Source organism: Emys orbicularis, assembly GCF_028017835.1.
Source record: "Emys orbicularis isolate rEmyOrb1 chromosome 21 unlocalized genomic scaffold, rEmyOrb1.hap1 SUPER_21_unloc_5, whole genome shotgun sequence".
NCBI classification, from domain to species: domain Eukaryota; kingdom Metazoa; phylum Chordata; order Testudines; family Emydidae; genus Emys; species Emys orbicularis.
This window is the reverse complement of record NW_027045159.1, coordinates 2,039-29,076: the sequence shown is the minus strand read 5'-3', so window position 1 is coordinate 29,076 and position 27,038 is coordinate 2,039. Positions and strand designations below refer to the sequence as shown.

At 67.0% G+C, this 27,038-nt stretch overlaps 2 protein-coding genes across 2 annotated transcripts; both read left to right on the top strand.

The window, feature by feature from the left end:
- The first annotated feature begins 3,357 nt into the window (after positions 1–3,357).
- TKTL1 (transketolase like 1) lies at positions 3,358–16,056 on the top strand. The gene is made up of 14 exons (XM_065423120.1): positions 3,358–3,467; positions 4,102–4,219; positions 4,913–5,026; positions 5,250–5,347; positions 5,863–6,054; positions 10,126–10,253; positions 10,736–10,929; positions 11,484–11,648; positions 11,720–11,876; positions 12,110–12,240; positions 12,952–13,035; positions 14,713–14,809; positions 14,883–15,002; positions 15,619–16,056. The coding sequence occupies exons 1-14, from the start codon at positions 3,358–3,360 to the stop codon at positions 15,789–15,791; spliced, it is 1,881 nt and encodes a 626-aa protein (XP_065279192.1). The 3' UTR covers positions 15,792–16,056.
- Positions 16,057–19,616: 3,560 nt separating this feature from the next.
- Positions 19,617–26,426, top strand: LOC135895062 (protein bicaudal D homolog 2-like). Its single transcript, XM_065423121.1, has 8 exons — positions 19,617–19,829; positions 20,346–20,558; positions 22,303–22,455; positions 22,926–23,336; positions 24,464–25,156; positions 25,426–25,577; positions 25,758–25,941; positions 26,370–26,426. The coding sequence occupies exons 1-8, from the start codon at positions 19,617–19,619 to the stop codon at positions 26,373–26,375; spliced, it is 2,025 nt and encodes a 674-aa protein (XP_065279193.1). The 3' UTR covers positions 26,376–26,426.
- The last annotated feature ends 612 nt before the right edge of the window (positions 26,427–27,038 follow it).

The window sequence follows — 27,038 nt, the reverse complement described above, 5'->3', positions numbered from 1 at the left end:
CGGCTAACGCCCACTCCCCCGCACCTGTCCCACGATGCACCCTGCCACGGCTAACGCCCACTCCCCCGCTATCCCACAATGCACCCTGCCACGGCTAACCCCGCCTCCCCCGCTATCCCACAATGCACCCTTCGGCAGGTAATGCCAGCACCTTTAATAGTCGGACGGCAGTCCGACAGCGTGAGCTTGCGGCTGGGGAGCCGGGGGCAGCAGCTGGGAGAGTAGCTGGTGCTGCGTGGCCGCTGACCCTGGCTACCAGGCCTCCTGGCGGAGCCGGTCCCAGCAGTGCCAGGCCAGGCAGAGGAGGGCCAACACGCCCAGTGCGGAGAGCGCCCGGCGGCGGCTGCGGAGCAGGGGCAGGCTGCAGGCCGAGGCGGCTGAGACGCACACCAGCAGGATGGTGGCCAAGGCCACAAGCAGGTTCATCAGCTGCCCGTGGAGGTGACCCAGGGGGGCACCGGTCCGGTCCTGTTCTCCAGCTGGGCTGCCTGCTGCTGGGCTTCCCGCTGGCAGAGGCGGGTGTGGAAAGCGTCCAGCACCTCCTGTGGGGCGATGGGGGGCCGAGGTGGGTCCAGGGGACGAAGGGCTGGGGGCAGCCAGGTCCCACCACGAGCCGACACGGCCCACGGACCCCAAGCCCACATGGCCTCCATGCAAGGGGGCAGGGCACTCTGGGGGCAGCCCCGGCCCATTGACCTCGTGGAGCTGACCCTGGGCAGTCAGAAAGTGACCACCTCTTGCCCACACAACCCTGGTGCCCAGCCCTGACCCCCATGTCTCTGCCCCCCGGTGCCCGGCCCTGACCCACACGTCCCCGCCCCCCGTACCTGGCCCTTACCCACACGTCCCCGCCCCCCGTACCTGGCCGTGACTCACACGTCCCTGCCCCCAGTGCCCGGCCCTGACCCACACGTCCCCCGCCCCCCGTACCTGGCCGTGACTCACACGTCCCCGCCCCCCGTACCTTACCCACACGTCCCCGCCCCCCGTACCCGGCCCTTACCCACACGTCCCTGCCCCCCGTACCTGGCCGTGACTCACACATCCCCGCCCCCGGTGCCTGGTCCTTACCCACATGTCCCTGCCCCCCGTACCTGGCCGTGACTCACACGTCCCCGCCCCCGGTGCCTGGTCCTGACCCACACGTCCCTGGCTCTCTCGTGGGTGCTGTAGGCCATCCTCTCCTCCACGCAGGCTATGTTGTGGGGCAGCGTGCCCACCTCTGCCATGTTGAGCTGTATCATGGCATTCACCTGCTCCTCCAGGTTCTGGTGTCTGCAGGGGGGACGCCCCGGGTCAGTGCCTGCCCTCTGGTGCCCCTCCTGTGCCCCAGGGGCACCAGCTGGCTCATCCCATTGATCCCATTAGGGCTGTGGCTCTGCTGATTGGATTGCAGGAGATTTGGCTCCGTTCCCTCATCTGACACGGCCATGGGGTGGGGTGGAAGGAAATGCACAGGGAGCACAGGTACCAGGAGTGCAACATGGTGGGGCACAGGGGGGTGCCAGGCCTGGGGCACTGGGAGCAGGGGGGTGCCAGGCCTGGGGCACTGGGGGCAGGGCAGACCCCGGTTCCCCTCCTCACCTCTCCTTCTCCTTCTCCTCTCACAGCTGTTCCAGCAGCTGGTGCTGTCCCTGGCGCCAGCCCGCCTGCAGTGCCAGCCACCGGCCTTCCAGTGCCTCCTGGGCGTCTTTCAGCATCACCCCCTCGCCCTGCAGCCCCTGGCGCTGCCCCAGCCTCTCCCCCGCCTCGCCCTGGGCCAGCTCCGGAGGGGGCGGCTGGGCGGGGCTGGCGTCTTGGCGCTCCGCGGCTGGTGTGGGGAAGTTCCGGTCCAGCTGTGGGGGGGACAGAGATAGTGAGGGACAGGCGGGGGGAGTGAGCAAATCCCCCATATTGTCCCCCCCCCACCATCCTGCGACGCCCCCCAGCGTGGCTAACGCCCACTGCCCGCCGCACCTCTCCCCAGAGTGGCCGTGTCTCTGTGCTGGGCAAGGGGTCCTGGGATAGCCCGCCTCTGCCCCACCCCAGAGGGGCCGAGTCCGGTCCCCAGGCAAGGGGCCCCATATAACCCGTCCCCGCACCTCTCCCCAGAGGGGCCACGTCCTGGCGCTGGGCAAGGTGGATTAGTCAGTGCCCTCCTCTTTCCCATCCTGCACCTGCCCCCGGCTCACCCTCTCCTGTGCACGGGGTGCTTGCGGATGCACCCCAAGGTGCGGTCCTGGCCCTCTGCCGCCCAGAGGGCCTCCCCTCCTCCCCCAGCCCTCGGTGAGCGAGATGAGGGCGTGGAGGGTGGTACCACCAGGGCTTTGGCCGTGACCTTCGGGCGCTGCCCGCTGCCCACGGGGGATGAGGACCCGGGCATATACCCCTCTGGGTGGTGGAGGTGCCTTGGCAGAGTCCCCCCTAGCTGGCATGGGTGCTGGGGCAGCCCAAAGGGGCGGAGTCCTTCCCTCCCCCCTCCCCGGTGCCCCTGACCCAAACAGAACCGGAACCGCCACTGGTAGCCAGGGCAGCGGCCTGGCATCACAGGAAACCTGCCTTCAGCTGAGACACAGCCCTCCGGGGCGCCGGTTATACGGGGACCCCTCACCCGGGGCCGGGACACAGCCCCTCTGGGGTGGGGCACTGTACCCACCGGGAATTTTGTGTAACATCTGTTTGATGCCTGTGTGTGCCTCAGTTTCCCGCATTGGTAAAAGGGTCATGCTGGTCTTGGGGCAGTGTGGGGGCCCTGGTTCCTGGATGAAGTGAATGGGTCTGTCAGGAACATGCCGAACGCACCCCCGGCAGAACCCCCAAAGGCGTCCCCGGATAACCAGCCCCCGCCCCAGCCCGGAGGGGCCCCTGGATAACCAGAACCCAGGGGCCCTGTATAACACTGGAGAGGCTCTGAGGCGCGTCTCCCCTGCCAAGGGACCAAGCAGGTGCCAGCAGCATCCCCGGGCATGATGCCAGCCCTCCAGCGCCGCACGCCCACCCCCCATGCCTCGTGGAGCCTGCAAAGCCCAGGGCATCCGCCACATGTGGGGCTCCCAGACATGCGTGAGAGTGCACAGTCTGCACACACCTGGGTTCTGAGCTCAGCTCTGGCAGGGGTCAATCCGGAGTCACCCCAGATTGCAATGGGGGCAGGGCTGGGTTCTGAGCTCAGCTCCGGCAGGGGTCAATCCGGAGTCACTCCAGGCCCGGATGGGGATCGTATGGACAACTGGCCAGCCAGAGAAGACTAGTGTGTGGGGGGGTCCCCATCGTCCCACATCCTTGGGGGAATCCCAGCCCCCCGTGATCTCACTTCCTGCCGGGGCGGGGCGGGGCGCGGGAGCCGCCAGACGCCGCGCGGGTCCCGGCAGCTGCAGCATGGCCAGTGGCGAGCCCCGGCCGGACCAGCCCCCGCTGCAGGCCCTGCGCGATGCGGCGAACCGCCTGCGGGTGCGGGCGCTGCGGGCCACGTGCGCTGCGGGCTCGGGGTGAGCGGAGCCGGGCCTGCGTGCCCCTCGGGGGGGCATTGCAAGGCTGGGGGGCTCTGTGCGTGCCCCTCCCCCTCGGGGGGCGCCATCGCAAGGCTGGGGGGGCTCTGTGGGGCCTCGTGCTCCTGTTGCAAAGGGGGATCGGTGCACGTGGGGGGTGCATTTACCCTTCGGGGGGGAGCGGCGGGCATTGCTGGGGCTGCAATCGCTGGCTGTGGGGGGGGGGCGGCAAAGTGGCCTGAGTACTGGGGGGAGGGTCTCGGAGCCCTTCTCTTGCGTGGGTTGGGGGCGGGACTCTGGTATGTCAAGGGTTAACCCCCCCTCCTGGCAGGCCGCGGGGCGGGGGCCGCAGGACGTGTCCGCCCCCCTCCCACGTGCTGGAGGGGGTGTGAGGAGAGTAAGGCGTGCTCTCTGCTCTGATTGGCTGGGCTGAGCAGTCACTCCATGGGGGGGCTGCTCAAGCCTTGTGGCACCGCCCCTGGCGTGGAGGGGCGGGGCTTGGCTGCTGGGGGCGGGGCCTGGATGGGACCAGAATGGGGGGTGTTGTGCCCTCTGTGGAGAGGGGGCTTGGCTGGGATCCCACTATGGCCCGGGGGGGCCGCACCAGCTGACTCTGCCCCGTCTCCCCCCACAGCCACCCCACGTCCTGCTGCAGCGCGGCCGAGATCGCGGCCGTGCTGTTCTTCCAGGCCATGCGCTACCGGGCCAGCCAGCCGGCGCACCCCAGCAATGACCGCTTTGTCCTCTCCAAGGTGGGGCGTGGGGTCCCCTCTTGGCCAGGGGAGGGGTCCCCCTGGCTGGGCTATGGGGGGAATTGGTGGGGGGTCCCCCGGCTGGGCTATGTGGGAGATCGGTGGGGGGTCCCCTCTTGGCCAGGGGAGGGGTCCCCCTGGCTGGGCTATGGGGGGAATTGGTGGGGGGTCCCCCGGCTGGGCTATGTGGGAGATCGGTGGGGGGTCCCCTCTTGGCCAGGGGAGGGGTCCCCCTGGCTGGGCTATGGGGGGAATTGGTGGGGGGTCCCCCGGCTGGGCTATGTGGGAGATCGGTGGGGGGTCCCCTCTTGGCCAGGGGAGGGGTCCCCCTGGCTGGGCTATGGGGGGAATTGGTGGGGGGTCCCCCGGCTGGGCTATGTGGGAGATCGGTGGGGGGTCCCCTCTTGGCCAGGGGAGGGGTCCCCCTGGCTGGGCTATGGGGGGAATTGGTGGGGGGTCCCCCGGCTGGGCTATGTGGGAGATCGGTGGGGGGTCCCCTATTGGCCAGGGGAGGGGTCCCCCTGGCTGGGCTATGGGGGTGGCACGGGTGGGGGTTCCCTTGGCGGCAGCATGAGGCTTCCCCCCTGCAATGTCCTCTCTTGTTCCATTTGGGGGGATGGCCTGGCCCTTCGAGGTGCGGGGGGTGCCCATGCTCTGCCCCCACGGGGGTCTAACCCTGCCCCCTGCCCACAGGGCCATGCTGCCCCCTTGCTCTATGCCGCCTGGGCGGAGGCCGGCTTCCTCAAGGAGCCAGAACTCCTGAATCTGCGCAAGATCGACAGTGACCTGGAGGGACACCCCACCCCGGTGAGTGTGGGGGTCCCTGGGATACCAGCCTCCCCCCCGCCCCTCTCTGCTCCCTGTGGGGTGGAAAGCCGCAGGGCCCATCCGAGCTGGGGACCCACCACTGGGAATGAGGGCAGCTGGGGGACTGCTGCACCTTGTCCTTGGGGTGCCCCAGTGGGGGGGCAGGGACTGTGGGGGTCTCCCCCAGTGCTCTCTGCTGTCACGTGGCCCCTCTCTCCACCAGAGGCTGCCCTTCGTGGATGTGGCCACGGGCTCACTGGGGCAGGGCCTGGGCGCGGCCTGCGGGATGGCCTACGTAGGCAAGTACTTCGACAAGGCCAGGTGAGTGCCTGGGGGGCTCCCCCAGCCTGAGATAGGTGGCTGGGGAGAACTGGGTGGCAATGTGGGGAGGGGGAACTGGGGTTGGGAAGCTGAGGGAGGTGTGGCCTGGTTGTGACCCCCCCCTTTCTGGGGCTGTGTGGAGGTCTGGGGAGGCGCGGCCTGGCCGTGAGCCCGCCCGCTCTGAGCTGGGGGGGGGGGGGGCACTCGGGGAGGCGCGGCCTGGCCATGAGCCCGCCCGCTCTGAGCTGGGGGGGGGGGCACTCGGGGAGGCGCGGCCTGGCCGTGAGCCCGCCCGCTCTGAGACGGGGGGTGCTCGGGGAGGCGCGGCCTGGCCGTGAGCCCGCCCGCTCTGAGACGGGGGGTGCTCGGGGAGGCGCGGCCTGGCCGTGAGCCCACCCGCTCTGAGCTGGGGGGGGGCACTCGGGGAGGCGCGGCCTGGCCGTGAGCCCGCCCGCTCTGAGCTGGGGGGGCGCTCGGGAGGCGCGGCCTGGCCGTGACCCTGCCCCTCTGGCCAGCTATCGGGTGTTCTGCCTGCTGGGTGACGGGGAGGTGTCGGAGGGCTCCGTCTGGGAGGCTCTGGCCTTCGGCTCCCACTACCAGCTCGACAACCTGGTGGCCATCGTGGACGTCAACCGGCTGGGCCAGAGCGAGGCGACGCCGCTGTGCCACGACATGGAGGTGTACCGCCGCCGCTGCGAGACCTTTGGGTGAGTGCCATGGGGGCCGGGGCCCCGGGTGGGGTGGGCGGCCCTGGGGCTGGCTAACCCCTTGTCACGGAGTAAGGGGGAGTCAGGGCCCTGCACCCCCGGCTTCCTGCGATTCACCATGACTCTCAGCCAGCCAGTAAAGCAGAAGGTTTATTTAGACGACGGGAATACAGTCCGAGACAGGTCGTGCAGGCACAGACAACAGGATACCCCTCAGTTAGGTCCATCTTGGGGTCCTCGGGCATCCCAGCCCCCCTCCAGAGGTCAGAGCCCTCCCTGCCTCCAGCCACCTCACCAGCCAGCTTCCCAGAGTCTGCCTTCAGCGACCCCTCCCACAGCCTTTGTTCAGTTTCCCGGGCAAAGGTGTCACCTCGCCCCAGCCCCCTCCTGGGTTCTCATGTTACAGGCTCAGGTATTTCCCTTCAGTCATTCTCCCATCCCCCAATGGAGACCATCCTAGCCACACTCCCCTGTCAGCACTCACAGACCGCAGTAAGAACAGTCCCAGTTCGTCACATCTCCCCCCTTCGAGACCGAACTGAGCGGGGTCACTTTAGCCAGTGACCCGGGGAAGTTCGAACCTACCCCCGTTCCCATGGATGCCCCAGCATCCCTCCCATTCCGGGGTGAGAATTACACCAGGCCCCTCCAGTTTCACTCCCCCCCTTAGGTCGGGGGTGCTCGATGGCATTTGCAGTTCGCATGTGGGAAGGGTTATGCGGCCTGTGCCCTTTTCCCACCCCAATACCCCTGGGGTTCCAACTGGGCTGGGGTCTTCTCCCAGCGCTCCAGTCTGGAGGTCGGTGATTCGGGCTCTCTTGGTTCAGAGCCCCCCTTTTAACCTTGGCCACCCTCTGGAAAGGCTCCTCTATGCTGGGCAAGGGACCTAAAGCCGTTTTCCCCTTGTCCCGGGCCTTCCTCCCCCTCTGACAGGGGTCACAGGATTGGCAGTACTGTCGGACAGTAACAAAGACCCCAGGCCAGTAAAAGCTCCGTAGCAGCCTCTGCTGGGTACGCCAGGTTCCCTGGTGCCCTGAGAGGGGAATGTCATGGGCCCGGTACAGCAGCTGGCGGCGATACTTCTGGGGTACCACCAGCTGTCTCCTGAATCCCCCTGACTCCATTTTCCCTGGGGGAGCCCATTCTCGGTACAGGAACCCCTTCTCCCACAGGAACCTTTTCCGGCCACCTCTCCCCATGGTCTGTACCGCACCGAGGTCGGCCAGGTCCCTTATCTTCCGTAAGGAGGGGTCTTTCTGCACCTCGGCCTGGAACTCAGCAGCTGGGACAGGGATGGCCACCTGCTCTCTCTTGCCGGCTGGGTCTGAGGCCGCAGCCTCCCTGAGCCGTGTCCCGGGGCGTTCCCTCCCCACCAGGTTAGGGTCCTGCGCCTCGGGCAAGGCACCCTCCCCAAGGCCAGGGCGCAGTGCCCCTCGCCGGCTCTGACTGCGGGTCACAACCAGTGCACTTGGTGGGTTGCTTGACCAGTCCTCCAGGTCCCCCCCCATCAACACCTCAGTGGGCAAATACGGGTGCACCCCCACATCCTTGGGGCCCTCCTTGGCCCCCCACTTCAGGTGTACCCTCGCCACGGGCACTTTGACTGGTGTCCCGCCCACCCCCGTCAGGGTCAGGTAGGTGTTGGGCACCACCTGATCTGGGGGCACCACCTCGGGCCGGGCCAGCGTCACCTCTGCGCCCGTATCCCAGTATCCATCGACCTTCCTCCCATCCACCTCCAGGGGAACGAGGTACTCTTTCCGGAGGGACCGCCCCGCGCCCACCGTATAAACCAAAAACCCTGAGTCTGGAGCATCCCGCCCCGCAGAGGAGCAGGCCTGGAGCTCTCCTCCCTCCTTAGCAGGTGGTACTCTGCCAGCCCCCCTTCCCTGGGAGTGCTGCCTCTCGCCCGGCTGGGTCTCTACCCAGTCAACCCTCTGTGGGTTTGGTCTGCTCAGTCTGTCCCTGAGCCTGGGGCACTGGGCCCGTATGTGACCTCTTTGGTCACAGTGATAGCAGACCATGTCCCAGGGGTTCCCTCGAGTGGGTTGGATGGACCTGACGCTGGATCTTCCCCTTTGGTGGGGTTTCTCCGCATTTTCCGCTGGGATGGCCCATGGTGACTCTCGCTCTGCATCGCGGCGGGCCTGCTCCTTTGGGACTCCTCCCTGCCAGCCCCTGACCGGCTCTTCACAAACTCATCGGCCAGCCGGCCTGCATGTCGCGGGTTCTCTGGTTTTTTGTCCCTCAACCACAGCCTCAGGTCGGATGGGCACCGCTCATACAGTTGCTCCAGTACCAGCAGTTTAACCAGGTCCTCCTTTGTCTGGGCCCCCGCAGCCCACTTGCTGGCGTATCCTTCCATGCGGACGGCTAGTTGCAGATATGAGATCTCCGGGGTTTTATCCTGACTCCGGAACCTTTCCCGGTACATCTCAGAAGTCAGCCCAAACTCACGTAGCAGGGCCTTTTTGAATAGTTCATAGTCCCCTTTTTCCGCCTCTTCCAGTTGGCGGTACAAGGCCAAGGCTTTGGGGTCCAGTAAGGGGGTGAGAACCCGGAGTTTGTCTGCAGGAGGAACCTGGTACAGCTCGCAGGCCGTCTCAAAGGCATCCAGGAAGTCATCCATGTCCTCCCCCTCCTTACGTGGGGCCATGATGCACTTATCAAAGCTTCGTGCAGTCCTGGGTCCCCCCTCACTCACCGCAGCCGGGGGCTCGCGGCCCTTCAGCCTCGCCAGTTCCAGTTCATGATGCCTTTGTCTCTCATTCTCCTCCCGTTCATGCTGCCTCAGTTTCTCTTTCTCCTCCCGTTCATGCTGTCTCTGGTGTTCACGATCCTCCAGCTCTCTCAGTTTTAGCTTTATCTCCCATTCCAGCCCATTCCGCTCCACGGATGCTGCGCGTGGCCGGGAGGATCCCCTGCTGGCCGGCGAGCGTTGCCGGGAGGATCCCCTGCTGGCCGGGGGGGTCACAGCACCCTCGGTATTTGCTGGGCTCCTCCCCACCCTTCCCCTAGGCATAGGCAGGAGGGGTCTCTGGAAGCCCTCAGCAGCCGGCTGACCACTCCCAGATGGGACAGACACTGGGGCCTGCGCTGCATCTGCCAGGCTGCTTCCCTCAGAGACAGGGATCAGTTCATTCGCGCGATCTCCCTTCTCCAGCTGGGCAATGAGCTGTTCTTTGGTGAGCCTCCCAATGCGCACCCCCCTCTGCTTGCACAGCTCCACCAGGTCGCTCTTAAGCCGCTTGGCATACATCTTCCTGCTGGCCACTCACAGGCCTGTGTGCTCACCGCTCCCCACAGTCTCCAGGGAGACCCCTAGTGTGCCAGCCCTTCTCGAGGTCACCACCTCTCTGCCAGGGTCGAGCTGCAGACTCCTCCGCCCCTGGGACCACTCGCTGCGATCCCCCGGGGGACCCTGTTACTGCAGGAGTCCTTCTCGCTGGTCACACACTCCCAGGGGTGATAACCGTCTCTCTCTGACTCCTCAGCACGCCTGGTCCCCGTCAATCCCCCTTCGTTTTACTGCTCCCCAGTCACTTACTGCAGGAAGCGCCGTCCACGGGGTGCAGTAGATCCCACCGCTGCCACCAGTTGTCACGGAGTAAGGGGGAGTCAGGGCCCTGCACCCCCGGCTCCCTGCGATTCACCATGACTCTCAGCCAGCCAGTAAAGCAGAAGGTTTATTTAGACGACGGGAATACAGTCCGAGACAGGTCGTGCAGGCACAGACAACAGGATACCCCTCAGTTAGGTCCATCTTGGGGTCCTCGGGCATCCCAGCCCCCCTCCAGAGGTCAGAGCCCTCCCTGCCTCCAGCCACCTCACCAGCCAGCTTCCCAGAGTCTGCCTTCAGCGACCCCTCCCACAGCCTTTGTTCAGTTTCCCGGGCAAAGGTGTCACCTCGCCCCAGCCCCCTCCTGGGTTCTCATGTTACAGGCTCAGGTATTTCCCTTCAGTCATTCTCCCATCCCCCAATGGAGACCATCCTAGCCACACTCCCCTGTCAGCACTTACAGATCACAGTAAGAACAGTCCCAGTTCGTCACACCCCTCCTTCCCCGGCAGGTGGAACACCTACGTGGTGGACGGCCACGCCGTGGAGGAGCTGGACGAGGCCCTGCGGCAGGCGGCTCAGGTGAAGGGGAAGCCCACGGCCATCGTGGCCAAGACCTACAAGGGACGAGGCATCCCTGGTGAGTGCCCCCCTGGGCTCTGAGTGCTGCAGGCCGTGGCCTGGGGCCCCACGGCTGGCTCCTGGCGGGAGGGAGGGCCATGCTTGGGGGGAGGGGGTTCAGTGGCTCTTTCTCCCCTTCTGACAGCTATTGTGGGGTGCGAGAGAGTAGGGACCTCAGGAGAGCTGAGGGTGAGGCCTCCCCTTCCAGAGCCAGGGAGAGAACCCAGAAGTCCTGGCTCCCAGCCCCCCCTGCTCTACCCCACCAGCCCCCACTCCCCTCCCAGAGCTGGGGAGAGAACCCAGGAGTCCTGACTCCCAGCCCCCCCTGCTCTACCCCACCAGCCCCCACTCCCCTCCCAGAGCTGGGGAGAGAACCCAGGAGTCCTGGCTCCCAGCTCCCCCTGCTCTAACCACCAGACCCCCCTCCCCTCCCCGAGCCGGGGGAGAACCTAGGCGTCCTGTCTCACTTCTGCTCGCTCCCTGGGGGTGGTTCGATGCCAGGTGTGGAGGACGCGGAGAACTGGCACGGCAAGCCCATGCCCAAGGACAAGGTGGAGTCCATCATCGGTGCCATCCAGAGCCGGATCCAGACCCACCAGGTGCTGGTGCCACAGGCCCCCATTGAGGACGTCCCACAGATCAGCATTGCCGGCATCTGCATGCCCTCGCCGCCCGAATACACCATTGGGGACAAGGTGGGGAAAGGGGAGCTGTGACGGAGCAGGGAACGGGGCGGACTGACCTGGGAATGTTGCAGGGGAGTGACATTGGGGATGAGAAGGAAGCTACCTGAGCCAGGAGGGGGGTTGGGAGAAGTGACACCTTCTGCCCGGGAAACTGGACAAAGGAGAGGAGGAGCTGGGGGGATGGGGGAGAGAGCTGCTGGAGGGGTTTGGGTAGTGTCAGTTTGGTCTGGATGGTGCAACGCAGGGAACCCCAAGCTGGGGTCTAAGCTCCCTGAACCCCCCAGAAGGACTTGATTGAGGGGTTCTGGTTGTACCTACACGCTCTGCTTGGGACTGTGTTCCTGTCATCTAATCAACCTTCTGTGTTACTGGCTGGCTGAGAGTCCCGGGGAATCGCAGGAAGAGGGGTGCAGGGCCCTGACTCCCCCACACTCCGTGACAGGAGCCCAGGGCTGGGGTGGCAGGGGGCTAGGGGAAGGGGGTCTGGACTGACTGGTGGCTGGCTCCGGGGGAGGGAAATGGTGGCTGTGGGGCCAGGACCGTGACAGTCCCCTGCCCTGCAGGTGGCCACGCGGAAGGCCTATGGTGTGGCCTTGGCAAAGCTGGGTGCTGCCAACGAGCGCGTGGTGGCCTTGGACGGCGACACCAAGAACTCCACCTTTTCCGAGCTGTTCAAGCAGGTGCACCCCGAGCGCTACATCGAGTGCTACATCGCCGAGCAGAACATGGTCAGTGCTGGGGGCTGTGTGTGGGGCGGGGGGGCTTCTCTGGGGCCAGCTCTCACGCACTCTCCCCCCAGGTCAGCGTGGCTCTGGGCTGCGCCTCCAGGGACCGGGCCGTGGCCTTCGCCAGCACCTTTGCTGCTTTCTTCACCCGGGCCTTCGACCACATCCGCATGGGCGCCATCTCCCGGACCAACCTCAACCTGTGCGGCTCCCACTGCGGGGTCTCCATCGGTAGGCACGGGGGGGACGCTGGGCTGCCCTGTGACACCCCCCCCCCCCCCGGGCCCTGGCGCCTTGGCCACGTTGCCAGAGGGCCATGTGCAGATTGGTGGCAGGGCTGGGAGCAGACCCCAGGCGTCGGGGCTCCTGGAGGCTGCGTGGCCTGGGGAGTGGGCTGCTGGCCCCCCGCGCTGCCGAGCGAGCCTGCTCTCTAGCCGCACGGCACCTCTTGTGGCTCCCCGCAGGGGAGGACGGCCCCTCGCAGATGGCCCTGGAGGACATAGCCATGTTCCGAACCATTCCCGGCTGCACTGTCTTCTACCCCAGCGACGCGGTCTCCACGGAGCGCGCCGTCTGCCTGGCTGCCAACACCAAGGTAACCGCTCCGGGGGGCTCCTTGTGCTGCTGCCTCAGGAGTGGGGTCTGTGGGGCGTCCTCAGGGGCCAGCTGTGGGGTCTGGCTCTAGGTCTGGATGGCACCGATGGTGGACTCCACCTTGTCCTTGGGCCTGGCCGTGCCAGTTCTCTGCATCCTCCATTTGCCTGCCCCCGAGAGAGACTCCTGGGTTCTCTCCCTGGCTTGGGGAGGGGAGGGGGTCTGGTGGGTCAGAGCAGGGTGGGGGCTGGGAGCCAGGACTCCTGGGTTCTCTCCCTGGCTCGGGGAGGGGAGGGGGTCTGGTGGGTCAGAGCAGGGGGGGCTGGGAGCCAGGACTCCTGGGTTCTATCATCGGACCCGTGCGACCTTGGATTTCCTCCCCTTGTAGCGTCACTTTGCCGTCACTTGACGGCGTGGTGGTAAGCTGGGAATCCTGCAGCTGTCCTGGGGGGTGTTGCATGTGTTTGGGGGGGCAGCTGTCGATAGCTCGGCCTGGAAGCTCTCCTGGGTCACCCAGTCCAGGTCTGTTACCCCCCTGCCCTCTAATCTATGGGAGCAGGGTGAGCCCAGGGTCCTGGGAGACCTGCCCGGATGTGTGTGGGATCACAGAGCCCCACCTGTGGCTGGGGGTCAGCTGCCTGTTGGCACCAAGCTCTAAGCCTGCCTGTGACCTGCCTTGCCTGGCTCCTCTGCCACCACCTCTGCTCCCTAGGGCATCTGCTTCATCCGGACCAGCCGCCCAGAGACCCCGGTCATCTACCCGCCGGAGGAGAAGTTTGAGATTGGCCAGGCCAAGGTAAGGGGCTGGGAAGAGTGTGTGGGGGTGAGTTGTTGGGTGACCCTGGGTCAATGGCGGCCTCACTCTGTGCCTCAGTTTCTCCTCCTGCCTTGTCTGGATTGGAGGCTCTTTGGGGATGGGTCTGCGCATTATAATGGGCCTCACCCAATGCTGGCTCCTTGTTCGGCGAAGGCGGCCGGTGTGGTTGTCCGTACACTCGGAAAGCCTCCCGCAAGGGGCTGGCTGCGCTGGATTCACCCCGGAGCTGGACAGGGAGCGCTGGTGCCAAAGACCCATGGGCCTCCCCGGTACAACTACGTGGGGCCTTGGGGCCCGACCTGCTAAAGGGGTCACTCCCGGGAGACTGGCTACAGGCTGGGGCATAGACCAGACCCGGTGACTGTGACAGCCCCGGATCTGCCACTAGGTGGCAGGAGACTCCATAAAGTCTCAGCCAGAAATCCCCAGCTCTGGGAGGGGAGTGGGGTCTAGTGGGTAGGGCTGGGAGCCAGAGCTCTGGGGTTCTCCCCCACAGCTCTGGGAGGGGAGTGGGGTCTAGTGGGTAGGGCTAGGAGCCAGAGCTCTGGGGTTCTCCCCCACAGCTCTGGGAGGGGAGTGGGGTCTAGCGGGTAGGGCTAGGAGCCAGAGCTCCGGGGTTCTCCCCCACAGCTCGGGGAGGGGAGTGGGGTCTAGTGGGTAGTGCTAGGAGCCAGAGCTCTGGGGTTCTCCCCCACAGCGAGGGGAGGGGAGGGGCGTCTAGTGGGTAGTGCTAGGAGCCAGAGCTCTGGGGTTCTCCCCCACAGCTAGGGGAGGGGAGTGGGGTCTAGTGGGTAGGGCTAGGAGCCAGAGCTCTGGGGTTCTCCCCCACAGCTAGGGGAGGGGAGTGGGGTCTAGTGGGTAGGGCTAGGAGCCAGAGCTCCGGGGTTCTCCCCCACAGCTCTGGGAGGGGAGGGGAGTGGGGTCTAGTGGGTAGTGCTAGGAGCCAGAGCTCTGGGGTTCTCCCCCACAGCTAGGGGAGGGGAGGGGGGTCTAGTGGGTAGGGCTGGGAGCCAGAGCTCTGGGGTTCTCCCCCACAGCTAGGGGAGGGGAGTGGGGTCTAGTGGGTAGGGCTAGGAGCCAGAGCTCTGGGGTTCTCCCCCACAGCTCTGGGAGGGGAGGAGGGGGGTCTAGTGGGTAGTGCTAGGAGCCAGAGCTCTGGGGTTCTCCCCCACAGCTCTGGGAGGGGAGGAGGGGGGTCTAGTGGGTAGGGCTAGGAGCCAGAGCTCTGGGGTTCTCCCCCACAGCTCTGGGAGGGGAGGGGAGTGGGGTCTAGTGGGTAGTGCTAGGAGCCAGAGCTCTGGGGTTCTCCCCCACAGCTCTGGGAGGGGAGTGGGGTCTAGTGGGTAGGGCTAGGAGCCAGAGCTCTGGGGTTCTCCCCCACAGCTCTGGGAGGGGAGGAGAGGGGAGTGGGGTTTAGTGGGTAGGGCTAGGAGCCAGAACTCTGGGGTTCTCCCCCACAGCTCTGGGAGCGGATGGGTCTGGTGATCCGATCCAAAGAAAGATTTAATGCGAGGAGAGGGAAGGTGCCTGCTAAGCCAGTGGGGTGGGAGAGTGCAGAGACCTGCCTGCCAAGGGAAGGGCCGGGCCAGGAGGCCTGACCCTTGGCTGCAGGAATGGGCCTGGCTGAGCCTGGCCCTCTGGCGTCTCTGTCCCCAGGTTGTGCGTAAGAGCGACGCTGACAGGGTCACGGTGATCGGAGCCGGGGTCACGCTGCATGAGGCCCTGGCCGCTGCTGACGAGCTCGCCAAGCAAGGTAACCAGCACTCGGGGGATGGCCATGAGCTAGCTCGCTCCCCCATGCTCCTCTGACCCTCTGTCCCTTCCAGGCACCCACATCCGGGTCATCGACCTCTTCACCATCAAGCCCTTGGATGCAGCCACCATAGTCGCCAGTGCCAGGGCTACTGGAGGGCGCATCATCACCGTGGAGGATCATTACAGAGAGGGTAGGAGGCTAGCGGCCGGGGGCTCCCAAATGCCTGTGGGGGAGGGGGGAGCAATGGCAGGGTGGCTGCTCACTCCCAGCATGGGCCAACGCCAGCCTTGGATGGCTGGGAAATCCCGAGCAGGAGGGTTATTTCCCATTTTAGCACTGGGCAACCGCGGCAGGACTAGGGTGTCGAGGAATCTCAGCTGGGATGGGGCAGAGGGGACTGACAGCGTGCGTTGTGTAGCCTAAATCGCAGGTCCGGGCGTTCGCTGGATACCACGGGAGAAGAGCTGTTGAAACTAAAGGAGGATGTTGGCCCAAGAACAAAGGGGTGTGAACGGGCCAAGGATCGACTGATGCTGGAAATAAGGCAGGGTGGGGGAACCTGCCGGGAAGTTGGATTGTGACAGGTTGTCTGGGCTAGGACTAGAAGGGATCTCCTGGGTCCCAGGGCTTGCTTGTGAAAAGCCAGGCCTGCTGGCAGAGCTGGAATGGAATCCAGGTGTCCTGCGAGCCTGTCCTGCCCACGTGACACATCTCAGAGGGGCTGTGACTAGCACACCGTAAGCAACCGCCACTTCTCTGGCAAGGAGAACTAGGGCCGTGTAGCTTGACCCTTCTCTCTGTGCTAGGTGGGATTGGGGAAGCAGTGGCCGCGGCCGTGTCCGGGGAGCCTGGCATGGTGCTCCAGAGCTTGGCTGTGTCGGGAGTGCCCCGGAGTGGCAAACCGGCCGAACTCCTGGACCTCTTCGGGATCAGCGCCAAGAGCATCCTAGCAGCTGTGAAGAGCACCTTTGCCAACTAACGCTCCGGCCATGTCCGGGGCGAGGAGAGCCAGCTGCTTTCCGGTCCTCCACCCCCAGCCCAGCCTTGTTCTTTCGGCTAACTTCCTGCTCAATGTGACCGAAACTGCTGCTAGCACGTCTGTAGCTTGTGATTCCCCCTCCTCCCCCCAGGCCTGGGACATGACTCACCCACTTGCTCAAGCGCAGCTGGCTAGTTCTCTGCACACTAGCAGGCTAACATTCCCTCCGGTGGTTGAGCAACTTCCACCCATTCCCCTGATGAGCTCCTGGGCCGTAGACATTCCTTGCTAACCCATGAGTAGCTTATCAAGCGCTGCCTGCCACTGCTCCCATCTTCTGCCGGGGCAGGGGTTCTGCAGGGCAAGGAGAGGCTACCCCTCCCCAGGGCCAGTGGGGCCTCTGTCCCTGGGGTAGATAGTGGGGGGCAGGTGTTCACAGGCGCTGCAATGGACCAATCTGTACTAGTCTTACCTAAAGCTGGTGCGGTGCAGGCTTCGTCCAATAGCTGCGCGCTCGGGCGGCCCCGCTCCTAGGGGAAGGAGACAAATATTAATGCAGCAGCAGCGTCTTAATCTGCTACCCCGACATTCCTGGCGCGATCCAGACCCCTGGCTCGGTCAGTGTTAGAAACGACCAAACCCAGCTCTCTTCCGGGGCCGACTGCTGCCACTTCAAAAGGGCGGCTTCCCTTCATCTGCGCTTCCAAATAAAAGGGTTAAACCGAGTTGGCTTGGTGTGACTCTGTGAGAAGCGGGGCAGGGGCTTGGCTGCTGTTCAGCAGACCGCTGGACTCCCCGGCAGGGTGGCATGAATAGAGCAGTATATACCCCTGGGCCAGGGCAGCCTGTCCTGCCTGTGCCCAATGTCCCAGGGTACCCATCGGGCCTGGCCCTCAGTGCCTCACTCCCAGCAGCCCGTGGATGCCATGCTGGTTGCCATGTGCCGGAAGCAGGGCTACTTCAGAGAAAGGCTGCCCCTTGGCGTGACTGAAGGCAGGAGGCAGCCATCACTGTTGCAGCTAAGGGCCCTCACAAGCTGTGCATAAGTGGTTCGGCTAGGGGTTATGCCAAGGGGGGGCCATCAGTGCTCCTCTGTCACTCCCATGAGCCCCTGGGGCAGGGCTGTCTGTTGGCGTCACTCACGCCAATGGGAGCCACCATGGCTGCCAGTCAGTGCCCTTCCCATGAGCCCCTGGGCAGGGCTGTCTGTGGGCGTCACTCACGCCAATGAGAGCCACCATGGCTGCCAGTCAGTGCCCCTCCCATGAGCCCCTGCGGCAGGGCTGTCTGTGGGCGTCACTCACGCCAATGGGAGCCACCATGGCTGCCAGTCAGTGCCCCTCCCATGAGCCCCTGGGGCAGGGCTGTCTGTGGGCGTCACTCACGCCAATGGGAGCCACCATGGCTGCCAGTCAGTGCCCCTCCCATGAGCCCCTGGGGCAGGGCTGTCTGTGGGCGTCACTCACGCCAATGGGAGCCACCATGGCTGCCAGTCAGTGCCCCTCCCATGAGCCCCTGGGGCAGGGCTGTCTGTGGGCGTCACTCACGCCAATGGGAGCCACCATGGCTGCCAGTCAGTGCCCCTCCCATGAGCCCCTGCGGCAGAGGGGTTCTCTGGGGGGATATTATAGGTGGCACTTCCCCCGCCCCTCACCTCAGAGAGGCGGGAGGGAAGGGCGGGCCCCTCTGACTATCTCAACCAATGGGAGAGAGGGCCACCCCCAAAGAGGTTCGTTCCCATGGGCTTTGGCCCTGTCAGTCAATGGCTTCCCGCCCTCCACCGACCGTTGGGCGGGTCTCGAGGGGCGGAGGGAAGCGCCAGCCAATCACGAGACGAAGCCCTGGGGAAGCCTCGCGCTTCGTCGGTTAGGCGGGAAGGCTGGGAGAAAGCGAACAAGCAGGAGAGGCAGGGCGTGGCTAGAGCGAGCTCGTCCAATCAGATGAGAAGGAGGCGTTGCTGAAGGCTGCAAGGCGGCGGAGCACACGACAGCGGACGGGGCGTGGCGTAGCTGGCTAACAGCTCGGCCTATCGGCTGAGAGAAAGAAAGGCAGCGACCAATCGGAAGAGGGGGAAGGGGGCGGGATGAGGTGAGCCCGGCCAATCAGAACGGGGGACGGGGCCTGCGCTCCGTGAGGCGCGCGAGGAATTTCAAACGGGGAGGGGCGGGGGGCGTATATAGAAGTCAGGGGCGGGACCTTGACAGGCCTGGTGGCGGCGGCGGCGCCAACAGCAGCGGCGGCGACCGCGGAGTAGCGGCCGGGTGAGCGCCGAGGGGCGGGAGACGGCCGGGACCCGCCCGGCCGCGCAGCTCTAGAGAGCCGGGGTGGGAGGAGACCCACAAAGCCAACCGCCTGGAGGGGCTCGGGCGCCCCCGGCCCGCGCGCGGCTCACAGCGAGGCTGGGCGCTGAGGGGGAGGCCCCGCCCCCTCGGCCCAGAATGAGGCAGGCTCGGCTGCCATTGGAGGAGGCTGGCCCCGCCCCCGCCCTCGCCCTGGGCTCGGAACGAGGCGGAGCTGGGATGCTGGGGCGGGCGGGCGCAGTAGGGAAGGAGCTACCTGGTCCCCCGCCCGCTGAGGGAGCATCCTCTGCCCCTCCCCCGCCCCGTGAGGGGGGCCTCTGAGTCCCTCCCCTCACTCCTGGGGGGGGCCTCTGAGCCCCCCCTTCTTCTGTCCCTCCCCCCCACTCCTGGGGGGGCCTCTGAGCCCCCCCTTCTTCTGTCCCTCACTCCTGGGGGGGGCCTCTGAGCCCCCCCTCCTTCTGCCCCCTCCCCCCTCACTCCTGGGGGGGGCCTCTGAGCCCCCCCTCCTTCTGCCCCCTCACTCCTGGGGGGGGCCTCTGAGCCCCCCCTCCTTCTGCCCCCTCACTCCTGGGGGGGGCCTCTGAGCCCCCCCTCCTTCTGCCCCCTCACTCCTGGGGGGGGCCTCTGAGCCCCCCCTCCTTCTGCCCCCTCACTCCTGGGGGGGGCCTCTGAGCCCCCCCTCCTTCTGCCCCCTCACTCCTGGGGGGGGCCTCTGAGCCCCCCCTCCTTCTGCCCCCTCCCCCCTCACTCCTGGGGGGGGCCTCTGAGCTCCCCCTCCTTCTTGTCCCTCCCCCCTCACTCCTGGGGGGGGGCCTCTGAGCTCCCCCTCCTTCTTGTCCCTCCCCCCTCACTCCTGGGGGGGGGGCCTCTGAGCTCCCCCTCCTTCTTGTCCCTCCCCCCTCACTCCTGGGGGGGGGCCTCTGAGCCCCCCCTTCTTCTGTCCCTCCCCCCCACTCCTGGGGGGGCCTCTGAGCCCCCCTTCTTCTGTCCCTCACTCCTGGGGGGGGCCTCTGAGCCCCCCCTCCTTCTGCCCCCTCACTCCTGGGGGGGGCCTCTGAGCCCCCCCTCCTTCTGCCCCCTCACTCCTGGGGGGGGCCTCTGAGCCCCCCCTCCTTCTGCCCCCTCCCCCCTCACTCCTGGGGGGGGGCCTCTGAGCTCCCCCTCCTTCTTGTCCCTCCCCCCTCACTCCTGGGGGGGGGCCTCTGAGCTCCCCCTCCTTCTTGTCCCTCCCCCCTCACTCCTGGGGGGGGGCCTCTGAGCCCCCCCTCCTTCTGCCCCCTCACTCCTGGGGGGGGCCTCTGAGCACCTCCTCCTTCTGCCCCCTCCCCCCATGCCGGGGGGGGGCCTCTGTGTCTCCCCCTGCATCTCCCCCCTTCCTTTCCCTCCCCCACTTCAGGTGCACATCCGGGGGGAGGGTACAGGTGCGTAGGGCCTGCAGGAGGTTATCGCTTTTACTCCTTCTCCCTGCCTGCAGGCATGCCCGCTGCCCCCCGCCGGGCCCCAGACCTGCCCCCCGGTGCCCACCATGGAGCTGGCGCAAGCGCCCGCAGACCTGGCCCAGCTGCAGGCGGAGGTGGGGCGCCTGGCGGCCGAGCTGCAGGAGGCAACGCAGGAGAAGGTCCAGGCCGCCCAGTACGGGCTGGCGGTGCTGGAGGAGAACGGGGAGCTCAAGCAGCGCTGCGGGGAGCTGGAGGGGCAGTTGGACAGGCTGAGCTCAGAGCTGACCCAAATGAAGGAGGTAAGCGGGGGCAGGCACAGAACAGGGTCAGCCCGGTTACCACTAGGGAGAGCCCCCCACATCCCCTGCCCCAGTGCCCTGTGTGTGTACCAGATCGGGGTCAGCCTGGGCACTGCCGGGGGGCCCCCCACATCCCCTGCCCCAGCGCCCTGTGTGTGTGCCCAGATCGGGGTCAGCCTGGGCACTGCCGGGGGGAGCCCCCCCGCATCCCCTGCCCCAGCGCCCTGTGTGTGTGCCCAGATCGGGGTCAGCCTGGGCACTGCCGGGGGGAGCCCCCCACATCCCCTGCCCCAGCGCCCTGTGTGTGTGCCCAGATCGGGGTCAGCCTGGGCACTGCCGGGGGGAGCCCCCCACATCCCCTGCCCCAGCGCCCTGTGTGTGTGCCCAGATCGGGGTCAGCCTGGGCACTGCCGGGGGAGCCCTGTGTGTGTGCCCATTGCACCAGGCGTTCTGCCGAACACGTAGCATGGCTGACACCTCCTCACCCATCACCTCTCTCTGCCCTCCGGCTGGCAGGCCCTGGCTGAGTGCCACAGCAGCCACAAGCGGGCAGCGGTGGCCGGGGAGAACCGGGAGGAGAGCCTGGTGCGCGAGGCTGCGGCCAAGGAGGCCCAGCTGGCAGCCCGCCTCGAGGAGCAGCAGGGGGAGCTGAGGCAGCTGCGGTGCCAGCTGACCAACGCCGGTGCCGAGAGCGAGCGGCTGAGCGCCGCCCTGCAGGACCTGCGCCGGGTGAGTGCCCCTCGGTCCCGTTCCTGGCATCCCCGCCAGTCTGGGGCCAAGCACGCCCCTCCCCACGCAGCCTGGATCAGAGCAAGGATCCCTCTGTCACGGAGCCACAGGTCCCCCTGGGAGGACCCCTCAGTGGGCTGGACCCCTTAGGGTCTCCCTCCTTCCCCCTTGGCTTCCTCGACCTCCTGGAACTGAACCTCGGAGCCGTCAGCACCCCTGCGTCATGCCGTACGTTCCCTGCAGCAAGCCCACCTGAATGGGACACCTGCGGGAGGCTTGTGCCCCGAGAGAGAGCACTGCCCCCCTCTCAGCAGGGGGGTTATCGGTTGGCTTGACCTAGTGTAGACGTTCCTTGGTTGGCGCAGAGAACAGGAAGTTACAGCCTGGCCCATCCTGGTTACCCAGAGCCCAGGCAAAGGGTGTCCCCTTGGCTCCCACTTTGTCCCTCTCTCCTGTCCCGTTCCACCTGCCCCCCAGCTCTCGGTTCCCCAGCTGCTCGCAGTGGCTGGGGGGCTGTGGTCCTTAGTTGCTAGGTAGTAAATGGCCTGGGAATTGGATTTGCCATTGTCTGCATGTTGACCTGGGACCAGCAGGTGCCATTCACCCCTCCCTAGAGTGAGCAGCCTTCCCCCCCCCAGCCTGGTTACCCTATGGGGAAAGGGAGGGTTTGTACCAAGTATTACAGCAGGTTCCTACTCTGCCCCACCCTCCTACCCTGTCACGGACTCCCAGGTCGGGCCCACTCCTGGCCCCGTGTGGTCCTTGGGGCGAACCCCCTTCAGTGCAACAGCCCTTCTCGGGGTCCCCTCTCTCCCAGGGGTCAGGCCCCTCCACCTCCTGGAGCCAAACCTCTCTGAGCCTTAGCACGTCTGTCTCTGCCGTGGGCCCCCCCCAGGGAGTCCTCTCGCTCTGGGCCCCCGGGGCCTCCACTCCCAGAGGGAATAATGCCCCCCCCCCCCCATTCTCTAGCCCGGAGCGACTCTCAGCCAGCGTCACACAGGAGAGTTATTGAGCATTGAACACAGCCAGCACGGGAAAAACTCTGGCCTCAGGCCTGGCCTCCCTCAGCCCAGCACATCCCAGTCTCTCTGCATCCAGGGGGGCACTGCCTGCTCCCCTTCTCCAGCCCAGAGCCCCCCTGCTCCCCAGCTGGGCATCTGATACCCCCGGCCCCAAACTCCCCCTCCATCCATTGTCTTCTCTCCAGGGAAACAGGGTCGCCTGGGCCTCCTCTCCCCTCTTCTATCCTCTGGCCCCTCGGGCTGGAACCGGCTGGTCCAGTCACCGGGGTCCTCTCCCCGCAGCCCATTGTCCCCCCCCACTGGCCAGAACCGGCTGCGACTCCGGGTCACCCGGTCACCAGTCACTGGGGTCTCCATTCTCCAGGCCGTCGGCCAGGGTCCCAAGTTCCCTCGCTGGTCCTGTGTCCCAACGAACTCCCTCTCCCCTCCCATCGTTAAACCAGGCACACTGAGTCCCACCCCCTCGGTGTGCAAACCATTGGAAAAACAAGGAAAAAACAAGACAATCCCCCACTTTCACATACCCCCAAACTCACCCCTTGTGCCAGTGAGCAGCGGGAAAGCCAGGAGCGGTCGGTGCCTGGTAGAGCGCCCAGAGCCCATGGTGCCCCTGTGGTGGGCTGTACCATAGCTTGGGTCCCCGGGCTCTCTCCTTTCCCCCAGGGATCCTGGGTGAGCCCCTCCTGCCCCATGGGGGCACTAATGGTGCCCCTTTGCCCCAGGAGTGCCAGGCCCTAGACGCAGAGAAGGCCCAGCTGCGGGAGGAGCTGAAGCAGCACAAGAGCCGGGAGCTGCGGCAGCTGCAGGACTGCGCCGAGCTGGAGGAGGAGAACATCTCCCTGCAGAAGCAGGTGTCCGTGCTCAAGGGCAACCAGGTACCTCGCCCCCAGCCCCTCATGCTGCGGGGACCCTGTGAGCTGCCTCTCGGGGTGGCGGGAAGATCTCCTGGGGTCCCTGTGCTGGAGGGGCTGATTGTGCCTCACTTGGGACAAGGAGTGGCCCACGGGACGAGAGGACGAGGAAACCGCTTGTGTGGCCAGTGCTGACTCTTGCTCCCCCTCCTCAACCCTCTGAGGGTGTCTGGGGAGAGAACCCAGGAGTCCTGGCTCCCAGCCCGCCTGCTCTACCCCACTAGCCCCCACTCCCCTCCCAGAGCGGGGGAGAGAACCCAGGAGTCCGGGCTCCCAGCCCCCCTGCTCTGACCCACCAGCCCCCACTCCCCTCCCAGAGCCGGGGAGAGAACCCAGGAGTCCTGGATCCCAGCCCCCCCCCGCTCTAACCCCCCAGCCCCCACTCCCCTCCCAGAGCCGGGGAGAGAACCCAGCAGTCCTGACCCCCCCGGCAGGTGGAGTTCGAGGCCTTGAAGCACGAGCTGCGGCGTCGGGAGGAGGAGGCGGCGCTGGCCGGAGCCCAGCTGGAGGAGCTGGGGCGGCTGCGGGAGCTGGCGGAGCGGCAGCTGGAGGAGGCGCTGGAGACGCTGGCGGTGGAGCGGGAGCAGCAGCGGGAGCTGCGGCGGGAGCTGGTGGCCTGCACCGGGGGCCGTCCCAGCTCGCTGGGCAGCCTGCGGGCCGGCCTGGAGGAGCTGAGCCAGGATGAGGAGCTGGACAGCGGCTTCGCCAATGGCAGCGCCAGCATGGGGGACTTTGGGGAGCAGGGGTCCACCCCCCGCGCCTGCCCTGCGCCTGGCCTCGTCGCCGACCTCTTCAGTGAGCTCAGCCTGGCAGAGGTGCACAAGCTGCGGCAGCAGCTGCTCCAGGTCAGGGGCGGGGCCGGGGGATTCCAGCTGCTCCAGGTCAGGGGCGGGGCCTGGGGCCTCGGGGGCGGGGCCGGGGGATTCCAGCTGCTCCAGGTCAGGGCAGACCCCAGAGCATCTCATGTTAGGGGGAGGGGGGCCAGGACCCAGGCAGGGTATGGGGGGGGGCAGAGCACCTCGCGGTGGGGGTCTTGTGCCAGAGGGGCCCAGGGGAGGGAAGCCTGGGGAACTCCCAGCCCTGGGGGTGGCCCGGTGTCCGCCTTGGGGGCCTGCTCCCCCCGCACCCAACCCTGGTTCAGATCCAAGGGCTTAGCCCGTTGTGGGTAAAGAGGGGCCCGGCCGCTAGCAATGGGGAGCCTGATTGGCAGGAGCAGCTGGGGGGGACGTGTCCTCAATTAACCCCTTCATTGCTGACCGCCCCCTTCTCTGCACATCAATGGGGCCCTTAACGCCTTCCCTGCCCCCACCCATTTTGCCCCTGGAATGTCATAGACACAGGTCAGTGGGACTGGCTTCCAACTGGGGTGATCCCTCGCGCCGGCCCAGCGTCGCCCGCAGCCGGCTCTCACCTGCGCTGCGTCGCCCTCGCTGAGGGGGTGGAGCATGGCAGGAAGCCGCTGATGCACCCCACATCCTGCAGCAGCAGGCCCCCGCAGAGCGCATCGTGTCTCGCTTGGCGTCTGCACCTGGGCCGTGCCAGCTCCCCCAGGCTGTCTCTGGCGCCCAGCGAGCAGGTGCTGTAACATCCAGCCTCCTGGGGCTTTCCACAAAGCTGCTGTTCTGGCTTCCCGTCGAACCCGCAAAGCACTCGGAGACACGGCGTGGGAGCCCCCCGCCCCTCCAGGGCTGGGTGCCATGTGCCCCCTTCCCACCCCCATGGAGACGGGCGCCGGGCGCTGCACAGACACCGCAAGAGCGGGTCCCCGAACAGACAACGGGGGGGGGGGGAGGGGAGAAAGATGTGCCAAAGGTCACAGCCAATCTGTGGCAAGTTGGGGATTGAACCCAGGAGTCCTGGCTCCCAACCCCCTCTTCCCCCACAAGCACTAGCCCCCACTCCCCGCCCAGAGCCCGGATAGAACCCAGGCGTCCTGACCCCATGCTCACAGGCCTGCATCTCTCCCCTGCAGGTGGACCGGGAGAAAATCTCCCTGGCGGCTGACGTGCAGGAGGCCCGGCGGCAGCTGGACAGCGCCAGGGAGGCCTTGACGGAGCAGCAGCAGCGCAATGGCCTCCTCCTGGAGCAGCTCAAGGCCAGGCCGGCGTCCCCGGAGCCCCAGCCCTGGCAGGACCTGGTGGCGCAGCTGGAGGGGCAGCTGCGGGCCTCCCGGAAGCTGGCAGGGGAGCTGCAGGCCCGGCTGGCCCAGGCCCAGGAGGAGCTGCTGGGGCTGACGGAGGAACTGGCCACCCTCTACCACCAGGTCTGCGCTTGGCGTGGCCTGACGCCGCAGCGGGTGGTGCTGGATTATTACCGGGACGGGCGCGGCACCAGGAGGCCGGCGGGCAGGAGGGAGCCGGCGGGCAAGCCCCGTCTCCAGCCGGAGCCAGGGGCAGGGCCCTGCGTGGACCAGTCGCCCCCCGGCTCACCCGGGGAGCCCCTCAACGTCTCCAACCTGGCGGTGGTGCTGCGGGAGCAGCTGGGGCACCTGCAGGGGGCGCTGGTCCTGTGGCGGCAGCAGCCCCCCAGGCAGGGCCCGCTGGCCGCCGAGCTGGAGCGGGACAAGGAGGCGCTGGCCGAGGAGGTGCTGAAGCTCCGCTCCCTGCTCAGCACCAAGCGGGAGCAGATCGCCACGCTGCGCACCGTGCTCAAGGCCAACAAGCAGGTGGGTGCGCTGCAGGGGGCTCGCTGGGCACCTGGCAGGGGGCCCGGGGCAGCCTGTCTGGGTCTGGCCATCTGTGGCTGCAGGTGGGAGCTGTGTGCGTGGGGCATGCAGGCCCAACTGACTCCCCCCAGATGCGGAGGCTGTGTGTGTGTTGGGGGGGGGGGGGAATGTCCGGGTACATGGGGGGGGGGGGCGGGGGGACGTCAGCTGCTGGCAGACGGTGGGGGGGGGGGGCGCCTATCCGGCACTCACCCCCCATCTCCCCCCAGACGGCAGAGGCAGCGCTCTCCAACCTGAAGGGGCAGTACGAGGGGGAGAAGGCCCTGGTGTCCGACACCATGCTCAAGCTACGCCGTGAGCTGAAGGCCCTGAAGGAGGACGCCACCACCTTCTCCTCCCTGCGCGCCATGTTTGCCAGCAGGTGAGGGGCGCCCCCGGATGGGCACAGCGCTGGAACTGCCCACCAGGAAGCGGGGCTACTGGGCAGGGATGGGGCTACTTGGGGGCGGGGCTGTCCCATTGGCATGTGGCTAGCCATAGGGGACGAAGCCAGGGCGGCCGGAGCCCCCGGCCAGCCCCCCTGACCCCCTGCGTCCCCCAGGTGTGACCAGTACGTGTCCCAGCTGGACGAGATGCAGCGGCAGCTGGCGGTGGCGGAGGACGAGAAGAAGACGCTGAGCTCCCTGCTGCGCATGGCCATCCAGCAGAAGCTGGCGCTCACCCAGCGCCTGGAGAGCCCGGCCCGCGGCACCAGGGCCAGACCCCGCAGCACCAGGAGCACCGCGGTACGGCACAGGCCGGCCCCAGGTGGCACAGAACCAGGACGGGCCTCTGGAGGCCCTGGCTGTACCTCACAGCCACGGTCCTGTCCCAGACCTTGGGGCCAGAGGGGGTCCCTCATCTCCTGCCCCCAGGGGTCCCCAGCGGTTGGGGGGCACGGGCTGTGTGCTCCTGACCCCCCCCCCCAAAGCCCTTTGCTGGGTTGGGAGTTGAGGTGTCTTTCTCCTGCTCTCAGAGTGAAAGGCTCAGGCACGTCTCCCTGTCTGCTTGTTGTCCAGCCATGGGGCCTGCACCCTGGCTAGTCTCTGCCCCCCAGGCAGGAAGGGGGCAGTGGGGCTGAGCTGTGATCAGTCCCAGCCTGGGGGTGGGGATCGGTGCCGTGGGGGTGTCCCCTTGGCTCTGCTCCGAGGGTAACTGGGCTCTTCCCACACAGCACTGACACCGTGGGTGCGGCCTTGCAGAGAAACCCGTGGGATCGGCGCCAAGCAGAGCCAGCGCCGGGCCCAGCACCGCCCGTGCCTTCAGTGCTGCAAACAGCCCACAGACCCCGACCTCTGCCGCAGCCGCCCCCGCCAGCGGGCGGCCACTGTGCCTTAACCGCTCAGGGCTAGGTAGGGCGTGGCCAGCCGGCCCCCTGCGGGCGGAGCACTGGCCCCTGTCTCTGCCTTGCTGAGTGAAACCTCCTCCTGCCTTCGTGGGGTTGGCTCAGGATTCCCGCGCTTACGGGGCAGGGGCCGGGCCTGGCGCTCAGAGCCGCGCCCCCCCCCCCACACACACGCGCACACACACGCTTACGGGGCAGGGGCTGGGCCTGGCGCTCAGAGCCGCGCCCCCCCCCCCCACACACACACACGCGCACACACACACGCTTACGGGGCAGGGGCCGGGCCTGGCGCTCAGAGCTGCGCCCCCCCACACACACACACGCTTACGGGGCAGGGGCCGGGCCTGGCGCTCAGAGCTGCCGCCCCCCCCCCCCCACACACACACACACGCGCGCACACACACACGCTTACGGGGCAGGGGCTGGGCCTGGCGCTCAGAGCCGCGCCCCCCCCCCCCCCCCCACGCGCACACACACACGCTTACGGGGCAGGGGCCG

What these genes read in the sequence shown, in the direction of transcription:
- TKTL1 (XM_065423120.1), top strand. Translation starts at nt 3,358, where the DNA reads ATGGCCAGTGGCGAGCCCCGGCCGGACCAGCCCCCGCTGCAGGCCCTG. An exon ending in CAAGGGACGAGGCATCCCTG is followed by an intron (nt 10,254 to 10,735) that starts GTGAGTGCCCCC and finishes GTTCGATGCCAG; the next exon opens with GTGTGGAGGACGCGGAGAAC. An exon ending in ACATCGCCGAGCAGAACATG is followed by an intron (nt 11,649 to 11,719) that starts GTCAGTGCTGGG and finishes CTCTCCCCCCAG; the next exon opens with GTCAGCGTGGCTCTGGGCTG.
- LOC135895062 (XM_065423121.1), top strand. Translation starts at nt 19,617, where the DNA reads ATGGAGCTGGCGCAAGCGCCCGCAGACCTGGCCCAGCTGCAGGCGGAG. An exon ending in TGCGGCAGCAGCTGCTCCAG is followed by an intron (nt 23,337 to 24,463) that starts GTCAGGGGCGGG and finishes TCTCCCCTGCAG; the next exon opens with GTGGACCGGGAGAAAATCTC. An exon ending in TGCTCAAGGCCAACAAGCAG is followed by an intron (nt 25,157 to 25,425) that starts GTGGGTGCGCTG and finishes ATCTCCCCCCAG; the next exon opens with ACGGCAGAGGCAGCGCTCTC.